This window comes from Ptychodera flava, chromosome 7 (assembly GCF_041260155.1).
Source record: "Ptychodera flava strain L36383 chromosome 7, AS_Pfla_20210202, whole genome shotgun sequence".
Taxonomy (NCBI): Eukaryota; Metazoa; Hemichordata; class Enteropneusta; family Ptychoderidae; genus Ptychodera; species Ptychodera flava.
In genome coordinates, this window is record NC_091934.1 from 23,862,896 (window position 1) to 23,876,028 (window position 13,133).

At 39.1% G+C, this 13,133-nt stretch overlaps 1 protein-coding gene across 5 annotated transcripts in view; it reads left to right on the top strand.

Annotated features, from left to right (window-relative positions):
* Positions 1 to 13,133, top strand: part of LOC139137064 (glutamate receptor ionotropic, kainate 2-like) — a 117,637-nt gene that overhangs the window by 32,077 nt on the left and 72,427 nt on the right. For 3 of the 5 annotated variants that reach the window (XM_070705022.1, XM_070705024.1, XM_070705025.1), the window contains exon 2: positions 3,434 to 4,559. In XM_070705022.1, coding sequence (XP_070561123.1) covers positions 4,469 to 4,559 — 91 coding nt within the window. In that variant the 5' untranslated portion in view covers positions 3,434 to 4,468. Of the gene's footprint in view, positions 1 to 3,215; positions 3,317 to 3,433; positions 4,560 to 13,133 lie in introns of those variants that run through there. The other 2 variants (XM_070705026.1, XM_070705023.1) reach the window with 2 other exon arrangements.

Consider the following 13,133-nt stretch of genomic DNA (forward strand, 5'->3'; position numbering starts at 1 on the left):
AAAATATTTTTAGGGGGCGCACTGTGTGACAGAACCCTCTAAATACAGTCAGTTAAAATGAAATTGTGAAAAATTACACAATCTTCTACTACCAGGATCGATGTAAAAATGGGAAACTAATCAACAAAATTTAAAGATTCAATAGAATGGGAGAATGGCATGCCTTCGATGTTCTTTTTATGCCGAAAAGTGCATGTAAGACTTCTTCGCAGTTCAGGAAAAGAAATTTCTATCTGTGCAATTGCAGATAGAATAGTTCCGTGATATGTAAATATCGAATCTGTAATACCCTGTGCACAAAACTCAATAGGGAATTAAGACCTGTATTTGCACGTCACTTGGCACATATCAAATCAAAATCTTGCATGTTCCTTCAAACTTAACTAAGTTGCAAATCTAAAGGGGCCATGGTTTGATGCTGCCGTTAGGTTACTTGCAAAGCTGTGGGGGCACTTCGAAGGTGCATTTACACAAGAGCCGTAACTAGATGGCGATGATCTATCAAATGATTTAGACACACATAAAGGAGCACCCCGAGATGTTGTTGCTCGGCAACGAGGCTGACTTGAAGACGGCAATTTCTGATGCCCTGGATATGAGACGCAGACAAGTGTTTTTTACAGGTTTAAGTCCCATGCTCTTTTCAGGTTAAGTTAGACAAAAAGAGTCCTGGAATTTCAAGAACATACATTATTTAATAAAATATATTTATCATACTTTAACAGAGCGTATCATCATATAATCGGAAAATGTAAATACATACATTGCGAAACTAAGAGGAGACAATGCTCGAAAATTCTTTTCACACTCGCACACACACACACACACACACACACACACACACACACACACACACATATATATATATATATATATATATATATATATATATATATATATAGATGGTTTTAGATATATCTTAAAACATTGTCTATGTAGCAATTTTTAAAGTTTTTCTGTTTCAACCATGCTATAACGGTCTTCCATAAATGGCCTAGGCTGTGATATCATTTTATTGTATTCATGAAATAAAAGAAAAATAAAAGAAAAAATCCATCCATCCATCCATCAATCCATCCATATATCCATCCGTCCATCCATCCGTCCATCCATCCATCCATCCATCCATCCGTCCGTCCATCCATCCATCCATCCATACATACATACATACATACATACATACATACATACATACATACATACATACATACATACATACATACATACATACATACATACATACATACATACATACATACATACATACATACATACATACATACATACATACATACATACATACATACATACATACATACATACATACATACATACATAGACGGATGGACAGACAGAGAGATATAAACCCAAACACTGTTATAAATTATATTAATGCGTGCATCTCACGAAAGTTAAGTACTCGATGTATCATCAGAGGTGGAGGAACATTAAATTAATTCAATGTAAAACAGTTCATATGTAGTCTTATATGTTTGTAACCGCTGTAATATCGTCACTATATGAGCATAATTACTTGATAATATAATGCTATCTCTTTGTTAGATTATCAAAAGACGTGAAAGCATTGTCACCTGCAGTTGGCCTTACGATTGTGCGTGGGGCACATTGGAATCTGTTATATTCTGTTTTGTGTTACAAGGTCTTTTTTGGTCCTTTGGGTTATATGGTACTAACCACTAATGCAGCGTCGTCTGCGATATACGAGCGCGTGTATACCAGCACAATTTTGTAAATCTATATTGAGATGTTCGATTGTGTATGCAGATTAGAGCGCAACTTTGTAAACTGTCCTCTAATGTGACCTAGCTATCTCTTTGAAGTTATAATAATACGAATAAAAATGTGGCGTTTATCTATTAAAGAGAAAAAGAGGTGTTTTGAAATAAGTAATCCTATTTCAGGAAAGATTTTAGCAGACACAAAATATGAAACTTCGTAAAACGAGTCAGTTATATTTAGTCGCTGAGTAATTTGCTCTTGGTATTATCGCTATTGCCGCTTTCTGTTATTCAGAGTATCAGTTACACACACGTTTAGATAAAGCTAAAATTAAAAGAAATATGTGTTTCCTATTTCAAGGCTTAAAGTATTGATTAGGGTATATCGGCCGATACGGTTTTTGTTTGATATTATACTAGCTGTGACCAAGATAAAGAGTCAAAAGTAATCACAACCACAATCGAATTTGTGAAATTAAAAAAAAAATACAGGTGTAGGGTTTTGAATTATGTATGTCAGGCTACCGGAAACATATTTTTACTGCATATTTTTGAAAGAATATTAATAAATAATACACATATGGGAATATGACGAAACGTAGGAAGCAATTTATGAGTTGAAATTTTAAAATATTACTAAAATGACATCTTAATTTATTTTCCTTACACCTCGTGACCGACGATTCTGATGTATAATTAACAAATAATTTTTCATAAGTTTTAAAACACGGTTGTACCCAATCAGGGTTAATTGCATAAGGTAGGCAATGCTCCTTTAATTTGTGGAGAATATGATTTAGCGAAGATAAACCTACAATGGATACTTATTATTTTTGTAAGTGAAGAATGAAGAACGGAAGATTCAGAAAAAAAACCCAATTTACTTCATATATTTTTTGTAAAATGTCACCATGTCACTCTCGCAAAATAACCCGAATCTTGTTGTTAAATATCATTTCATCTAAAATGGTACATTAACAGAAACATTCTAAAGTCTGGTTACTTTTTGTCTTAATTTTCTTATTCTTACTCTGCTCCCAAAAGTTTGTTCTAATACAAACTATTTACCTTGTCAACATATTACTCCAAATTCATGTTATTGTTTACAAATGAATTCCAGTCGGGATGGAAATTGATTTATCACATATAATGTTTGATATCACACGTGTACAGGATTATTGACAAGTTCAATAAAAAACATTTTGGCGTGATTTTAACTTAGGAGCAGAACAAGTAAACGTGTTTACAGGCAAGCTTGACTACAGGAAGATAATGCTATAAGTTTCTGAGCTACATGTAATGTAGTTTTAACGTAAAGACAGGGTTTATGATTTTAAAGCTTAGGTAGAAGTTTACGACGTGATTATATGGAGGCGCTACAGTGCGGTGCTAACACGTCACAGTGAACAGCAGGAGAGATCTTTTCGTGGGTTTTATTCAAATGAGGATAACGTACACCAGAGGGAGCTACTTGTCATAGCACGGGCCATTAAGCCGCCATTATCAACTTTAGTCAGGCAAATCCCCGGGGCGCATGAACGCTCCCTCTAGGTCCCTCTGACCAAAGACGAAGACGGGTAAGTGATCTCGACGCCTGGAACCCTTGTAATTTACTCACTTATAAGGAGCCTGATATACGTGCCCTTCAATAGCACACTTCTTCTCATTCTGTATAAATTCTCTTCATGTCACAGGTGCGTGCTGTCTCTTTCTCATCGACGAGGAAAACTACGAATAAAGTGTGCCCGTCACCGCCGTGGAGTTCTTTTGAAGTAGTTGTTCAGGAGAATTGACAAGAAGGACAGAACCTTCAACATCGGCGCAGCACTGTCAGGAGTACTTCAAGGAGCTGGTTTTTATGCAGACAGGGAGGATTCACCGGTTTAAATTCGTCAACGGAGTATCTGAGAGTTGCTGATTATCGTCAATGGCTACCTGGATGATTTGTGGGAATATCTACCTTGATTGATTTATTATCAATATCATATAAATAATTTCTCAGAGGAATCTCCGATTTGCCAATACAGTTCCGCCGGGATGTGTTATCTTTGGACTGCTAATCGACTGTGAAGTTGTCCAATTTGTGGATAAAGTTCCGGGGAACAAATCCAGGAGTATAGACGCCGTCAACAACTGTGCGCCGGAATTATGTATGTATCTGTGCGCATATTTTGGGAAAGCAGTACTTGCAACTAGCGACCGTTGGCTCGCATACAAATCTTTTATTTGCATACGGTTTGCAGCTATAGTCCGTGAATAGATTACTGACACAGCGAATGGATGTCGCGTGTGCCTAGAGGACGCTCTACATTTTCTACCTTGCAGTTTCATCCCGCGATCTCCACAACGTACACCGTACGCGAAAGACACTGACGCTCAGGACGACTGTTGTCTGGTCACCCCCCCCCCCCCTCCGCGCAAGACCGAATAAGGAATATACGTAATCTATGTTGAATATCTTAGGATGGATACAGAATTTAACCGCAGTCGATTTACTCCTTGACGTTGTGAAGATCTTGAACAAGATAGTTGAAACTTAACCCGTCGGCCTCGTCAGTTACCGGGTCGCTCGTTCGAATTCGCCAGTCCTCGGACTCCCTTCCCGTCCTCCCGAAGTAGACGGTGGCGACACTACTGAAGACATCTCCGGCCCTTCTGTTATTTACACGCACGATTCTGGTATGCTGAGCGGTCCCTGCCGGATGATTTTATCGTGAAAGTGACCCGCCATGAGAGCTGTAAGCTGGATTGCGTTGTTGGGTATTACAGCTGTACTGTCTTCAAACGTGCCGCCCAATGTACCATCAAGAGTTAGAATCGGTGAGTTATTTTTAAAACAGTTAGAAAAGACAGTTGTCGACAGATATTATGCGGAATTCACTGCTGGGCCATCGATGACTGTTAACAGGTAAAACTGTTTGCGTAGCTCAGCGCACCGCAACATTAATTTTGAGTCCGTTTTCTGTTACTTTTATGCGCAGGGATTACTAACTGGGAGGTTTTAGCATTTAAGTCGGATAGTCCGTTGAACCAATGATACTGCTGACTATACATCATCATGTGAAAAGCTCCTATTCTCATTTCGCCTCTTTTAAAATTATTTCCTAAATTGCAGCTGCATCTTTTTTCTCTGCCTCGCGGGCGAGCTCCCTGCTTAACTATTACTGTACTCTATCATCTTTACGTTGCAAAGCTTTTAAAAATATATCACACCTCAATATTTCATGAACGCGGTTCATTCCCCCCCCCGGACCGGTATAAGAGCACATTAGTTATGCTCCGTTTAAGTTCCATTTCGGGGCATGTGCCAGGTGAACTATCTTCTGGACAGACGGCCAGTTTCCTGTTTATATCTGTCACAGCCGAACAGGTGATAAATTTCGAAAAGTGCTTCACAATTGAATGACTGAAACTAATAGACCATCGCTTGTTATACAAGTACACATTAAAAAAGTCACCTATCTTGATCTTTTTCAAATGCTCTCAATCTCATGCGCCTGCCACAAAACCTATATCACGTTTGGATTCCAAGAATTATCGATCAATTTATCATTCGTGCTTTATACCTCTCTTCGAACGTTGAATATACTTGAGTGCCTAATTTCCATGACATAAACAGCTCTCCCGGGTGTATACTTTTTATAGTTTATTTGGTTATTTTTGATGGGCACTGTGATAACTGTAAGCCTGCTACGGTCGCGATTGTCGCGCGACTGTGTATTTGACAAGTCGCAAGAATGACTGCTGTGTCTACGCAGTAATTGCACCTGCACGGACCTCACAAACAGTCCTCTGCGCATGGTTATCAGATCGCTTTTGTCGTGTAAACGTAACAGAACGAGAATACGATTTTTCTCCCCCGAAGGACATTTACACTGTGCTGTCATTGTCGCTTTTGCTGACATATGTTACGAGATTATTTTGGACACGCCGGGATGTCGTTTTGGTGTTTGCTTTGCTGCATGCACCAACTTTTACTCGTAGAACCACCGATCGCGATGGGGTTGGCGCTGATGGGGTTAACACTGGCCATGGAGAGCCACGTTATTGAATATTTTTTTATCTTGGAAATGCCGGGGTTAACTGTTCTCTGCCACAGATTTTAGTGTGACTGACCCACTGCCATGGAGGACCATTTCTATCATCGACGAAATACGTACGAGAGTAAAAATATGAACACACTGTATTACATGAACATAATCCTATTTTCCAGAACAGTGATGAAAACACGTACAGCAGCTTGTTACAGTGACGAGCGACGGTAGACGAAACAAACACAAAAAAAACCCACACACTGGTCAATCGATAAATAACCTTTATATGACTTTCTGTCTCAAACTGCACCGGTTTTGGCGTAGTTTCTACGTTTTTGTTCCCTTTGAAAAAGACAGTTTCTTGCTCTTTTCCAAATCGTGGCGAAAAGCCTTTTTGCTCACCTTGTCACACCTTTGTATGTATCATATCTCTTTGTTGACATGCTGAATTTTGATCACGACCAGAACTGATCATAATGAATAAAATGACATGCCGTGCACTATGCACTTTCCTTCCAAGACAAACCCGCGACATTTCAACAAAATTTAGCCAGAAGCGGAAGAAAAAAGTACGACGGGTTTCATGACAAAACTAAGATAATGAGGGTATAGTTTGGAGTTACACATACTGTCCCGTTTGATTGTTGAAACAGTTTATTCTAGCTTGAGGTTGTTCATAATATTAGCTTTGCATACTAAAGTCTTTGTTTCGAGCCATACTGTAACGTATATTTTTATCTCATGCGATGTATAAAAAGATACATGTAATAATCCATATGTTTCGAACGCAGTTCATTAATTAGCAATAATGCACCCCTCCCGGCCCATAATGGACGAAAGCAAACTTTGACGACATATGTACGAGGCGAAGCCGAGTACATTATGAAGTGCAAAGTTTGCTTGAGTCCATTATGGGCCGGGAGGGGGTGCATTATTGCTATTATTTTATAGTTTTGGCAATGCCAGTGAATTTGTAGTTGTAGAAAACGAATAAAAAAGGAAAATTAAACTGAGTTTAAAGCCAGTGAGCGTCGTCCAGCATGATCGGCCCTGAATCCATACTGCACAGTGCACTGCACTGAACACGCACGTTCAGCACAAAAAATGACCAGCACTTTCACGGTTCATTTTGAATTGAAAAACGATGTATTTTCGAAGGAAATGAAAAGTAACTGCATCCCTACCGTCTATATCAAACTTGAAACATCACCTTTAAATATCATGCCATTCAAAAAGTCGACACGGTGAAATGCCAGAGATGGAGAAAACGGAATTTCATGAATCAACATCAGTATGATCAGCGAGCTGCATGGTATCAGCTGATCAATACGATCATTATTATGTCGCTAGTAGTACAGCATTCATTGCTAACGATATCAACAGAGTTCAACATTGTTATTCAAATGTTTATATTTCAATAATAATTGTGTCTATAAATTTAATTTTCCGTGGCTTCTTGAGAAGAGCTATTTTATTTCAGCGAACGACATAACTTGACGTAAACGGGTGCTTGAAAGGTACATGTTGACAAACATATACTGGAGGGTTTCGGTACCGTCGCGATATCGAGAACAAGGCAAGGTAAAATCACAGACATGGAGAAAAAACGATGAATGAAAGTTGTCTCCGATTACAGTCAATGCATCAGAATTAGGTGGCCGAGATGTTAGATCAACGGAGAGTCCACGGTCGTCATGATTGTTGGTAGTAGCTGACCTTGGACCGAGACTTTGAATGGCTCCGTAGTATGTCAGTAGACACTTCCGGTTTTTTACATCCATGATGACAGCAAGCTGCCGTTGTTGGCTCGTTTACGGCTGGTTCGAGTAGCCTTTCACGCTTGCATCGTTTACATGGCCACTGACATGCATAATATGCCATGTGTCAAACCCAGTATCGTCTAGGAGTTTGCAAACGTACTGAGTTCTGTTTCACCTATACGGCAACGAAGCGAACCATGTTGTAAACAAACGTAGGATACAACCAGCGTATGCTGAGCGCCAGCCAGACAGACGACAAATGCGTGCGCGAGGACTCAAAAAATGTGATAAATCGTACAGTAAGACATTATTATCAATATGTGCACGATCATCAAGATTTATAGTTTTGTGTATTACATGGTTTATCCGATATTTTCCCTCCTTTTAAATGCGCAGTCCTTTTTTCGTTTTCCAAATAAAAAATTGCTCGCTGTGGGGCCGCAATGCTGAATAATGGAATACATTATCAGAATAATGTATGGATATGACGTCACAAAATTCACTGGTATTGACAAAGCTATAATTTAATTCGCTTTATAATTTCTACAAGCCGAAGTATCGAAGAAATCAGCCCTGGTTCTCCTTTACTCGATCGAACTGCCCTAGTTTTGTAGGTCAGGTGGTTTTTTAACGATTGCCCATGTATGATAAACAGTGTTTTATTTGACGAAAAGGGGTATCACCCGTCTTAACGGGCAATATTTAACTATGTCAGCGGTAATGATTGCTTGCGTGCGGTAATGATTGCTTGCGTGAGGTTAACCGGCTAATTGAATAGCGTCACATGTGCGAGTTAAACATTTCGTTAGAAGTATATTTCATTTTTCTTAAAGGTGGAGAAATGACGCGAAAGATGATATATGCGCAAATATCCCTAATTCTAACGGTAGTATATTCCCCGCGCATTAATTTTGTTATTCTGAAACAAACAAACTCGGAGTCCACAAGCCAGCGTGTTTTCCCACGTAGCCTCCGTCAACCAAACCGCCGGTGACCTCACGCCAATATACTAGCTTCTCGGACAAACATATTCTAATGCACTATTTTTAGAGCGATGTGTCAAAACAGATTGTTTTCAGCTAATAAATGTAACCTTTGCTACCCAGCCTGCACTACGCTCACCGATAAAATTGATTCCGATCCGAACGATCAGCATACAATTGCAATCCGATCGCATAAACAAATTTTCTTTGTTTATTTTAGTTCGGAAATTCTGACTTCCTTGTAAAGAATTAAATTACTGTAACAATAGACAACAAAAGCGTGTCTTATTTCGCAGGGAATTCTCAAATACGAATATTGCATCATGCAATTGATATATGTTTATAACTTGGGAGTAAATATTTCTCCAGGAAGGGATACGCTGCTATCATTATCCTGCGGAGCATGCGCAGAACCCACGGTCTGGTTCGGCAGCTGTGTGTGTAGTTCGACCGACTTAATCGCATCAGCGAATACCTGAATGACAAGAAATGACCAATATCAGTTACTAGGGGAGAGAGGAGGGCGAAAAAAACTCCCTTATTTTGCATTTCAGCCCTCTTGACAGCGATAAGAAAGCGATAATATCTCCCGTTGACCGTATGAAAACCGCATAGCGTATAAGTAAAACACAAAATGCAGATTACAATTGCTTGATACATGAGTAGACATGAAAATGGACAAATGGCAATTGGTGTAGAGATCACACAAATATTAAAAATGTCATATTGAAAAAAAAGAAAGATGTTCCTCGAAGAAGCAAACGAGTGATAAGTTCATGTGATCCTCGACGATTCTGAAGCATTTCTGCCGTGAATACAAAGTCTCCCATGTTGCTATATCATCCTAATGATGAAAAGAAAAGGTCAAATTCTAAAGAGATACAATATCAGAGCCACATTAGGTCACTTGTCAACAACGAGCAATACCTGTCCACCTAACGGCAAGGGATGTCTGTGACAAGACATTTGATGGAAAGACAGACCAAGATAGAGGTCGAATGATAGCATATTTTCACAATTTTGACTGTTTTATTACGGTAAATTGTCATAATTTTTGCTTTTACTTGAATTTTATCGATTTTGACGTGTAAGATGCACTGAGACGTACATGATGTGTGTTTTTAAAGAAATGATGATGATGACAATAATCATCATCATCATCATCGTCGTCGTCGTCGTCGTCGTCGTCGTCGTAATCCTCATCACAACAAAATCCGTATTTTTCTCTCCAAAACGGCATTATTGGGATGATGCCTTTACCATGTCGAGAAGAGGTTTGAATCAGTTCACAGTCCCTCCAACCGCGGACGGACTTTGATCGGGTGGGAAAGCTGATGGCAAAACAATTATTTCCCTTTGTTATACAACACAGTTGTAGAAAAATTTCCATCTTGCTCATGTTCTACTCAGAAACCGGTACCAGAAGGAAGGCGTTACTGTTGTTGCGTCATTCAAGTTTTGATTGGTTAATGAATATGAATGACAGGGAAATGGCTTTGAATCCAACATTACTCATAAAGACTCCCTCAGTTCATGTCATCGATGGAGCTGAATACGAAATCATCAGATTCTCATCAAGGAGGACTTCCCGTCTTGTTGTCAACGTGAAAAAAGAGTTCCGCTTCAGAGATATATTGCCGGCAAATCAGGGTAGTCAATTTTACTTTCCATAGGAACATGCACTCATCGTCGGTTAACCTGTGACGTGAATTCAATAAATATCTGGTGCGTGATAAATCCGACTACAGTGATAATGCTTAACTTGTTGAGAGTGTGAGCATATTTATTTATTGTATTTTCACAAAATAAATGTGATTAGAATAGAACATATATCGTTTCTTAATTTAGATGAGGGGCTATAAAATAAATCGAATTATCGCCACCGATGAGAGATTTCTGACTGTTAACCTTCAGTATACTCATTGTCGTTATGATTTTTTTTTGACAAAAATTCACATTCAAGTAATAATACCTTTAAATAGGACAGGATTTGATTCAATGTGAAAATCACGCACTTGTATGTGCTCAGAAAGAGTTAGCGCAGATGAAAGCACGGGGCTGAAGACCTTGATGGCCAACAAGCCAGGCGCTGTGTGCTGTTACATTGTTTGCCGATTTCGCTTTTAGCGGTTCGTAGAGCGGTCTTTATTACAAGAGAGCAATCAGTGACGCCAAAGAGATTGAAAAAAAAGCACCGTGATCAAATATCGAGCGAACTTTTGTCGTCAATTCCAGGAACACCTTGCGAGAGCTCGCTGGTTTTGAATCGGTGGAAGTTGACTAACAAGCATATTTCTGAAACGTGCGCAGCGTGAGGAGGGAAACATATTGATAGAGCTCACAGGGTCAAACCAAACAGCAAATATCTGAAATGCACCTGTTCACTAGATATAAAAATATCACAGTGAGTCGCTCGTTTTCGATTTAGGTTGATCCACAAAGAGAGGGTCATAAGATATACTCCTTGCTCCAGTAACCACACTCGTTTATTCCACTCAACTTCGGGGCTAACACGATCGAACGTGTAACTTATAATTACAGTACATAAATTATATCGTCCAATGCAGTGGCTAACATACGGTGACTTGATTTGTTTTTAGACTTCCTTACTCAATGACAGAGATCACGCTGCGAAGCATATGCCACCTTTGCAACTCGGTTCCACTCCACCTTTGTGCCATTTGCCACCTAATATTAAGTGGCTCGCCATTAACGTTGCTCTCTTGTACGTGGCGAATGCAATGCAGTTATCATCCCAGCGACGCGCGACCCACGCGCGAAGCGTAGGTCGGATTAAATTGAAAACGTTCTAAAATTGAGTAAATTTAGAGAATAAAAATCAATCATTCGGGTTCACTTACGCTCACATAACCCCGACTCCCGACTTTTGACCCCAGATCTCTGTCACCCTGTGGCCCGAACCCGTTCAGATTGCGACTGTTTTCAAATTCGTCGAGTCTAGTGGCATTGAGTATACTATATAACAGTATGTTGGGATTGCACTTCATATGATATGTTGGAGTTGCACTTCATATGAAAGGATACTGTCCACTCTACGTATAACAGCAAAGCGGGTTTTTCAAACAAAAAGCTAACTATATAAGATGAAATTACTACGGAACGTATCCATCCATCCATCCACCATCTTATGAAATGTCTAACGTAATTATTTTGCCCGTTTTACAAACCAGGGATTGATTGTTATTTATTGTGAATACAGAATCACAATTCTTTCCCTATACTTCATTCTACATTCCAATGTCGATGTAACCTTTAACCCTTTCACCACCATGGTTTGTCCCAAATCCATTGTTTTCTATGGCTAAGTTGGACCTGTATACAGGGAACTGGGGGTGAAAGGGTTAAGGTAGAACGCGCCTCGGGAACAGATATTCAGGCTTTCAAATTTTGTCAATTCGCTTCTGACCTACACTTGCGGAGACTAATTTTAAAGCTCTTGATGAAAGAAGAGTTTTCACCGTCTAAGTTTTTTCGAAAATCGAATTTTTCCCCATAGAGTTAACGTAGGGATGGCGGCCATTTTGAATTTCAAATATCGGTATATCTTCGGTAATTTGTCTCTCTAGGACCACATTGTGCATCGTGATCACTATTCTTGCCTTGGTAAGAGAATAGTCGAAAACTTCATTGGGAAAGTTTGAGCAAAAGTTAAGTCTTCCGCTTTCGAGGCGCATACTACCTTAAGACAATCGATCGGTAAAACGTCTATGTATGTTTCTCTGCACATATATCACAAGCAAGTAATGAGCTATGACCAAAAATAAGCTTATGTCGCTAAATTGCCGTTTTGTCAATATGCGAATATATAGCATGCCAACCATGACAAAATTAAATATCATTAATTGAAATTGCAAGACATGGTTTTCAAGGGGCGAGAGTCCGTTCGTCTGCGCATGCGTTATTTCATCGATTACAACAATACTTTTGTTCATAGACTAGGGTCTATTTTTGTATTAAAGAAACGTTGTTGAATCATGTCAAAATTTCTAACATTACGATGTTACAATAAATGACCAGTATAATTTTCTGAAACCACTTCGCTATCCTTTTTTTACTTAACTTGGTACCACACTCATGACTCGAACTGGACCAACACTTACGCGGTGTTCACGTAAACGGTGCAGGCTCGTATTATTCAGAACCACGTGTTTCATCATTAATCACGTTCTGTAAATCTAATTTTGTATATTTCATCATATGTCTTCTTGCCATGTCATGTTAATGCAGAAAAACTATTGAAAAAGCGTATTTGCAAATTCAATCTGAGTAAATGTTGGTGCACGCCATGTGATGAGGTAAATTGCATTTCATATCGCATTAGATGTACTGCCATTTGTAATGTTTACTGTAGAAATTTTACGGAGATTAGAGTATGTGAACAAAGAAATGGCATTTGATCTAAGTAAGTGATGTAGATACCATGACAAATGCTTTTGTTTGTTTGTTTGTTTTTTAATTTTTGACAGTTGAATGTTGCGATCGTCAAATATGATCTACAAGTCTGTTTGCGTTGGCGATGTAATTGGATATACCTGCAGGTAGAGCGGATAACTTGCAGAGTACTGTTATGATGGTGTGTCGGCAACAGCCGCTATA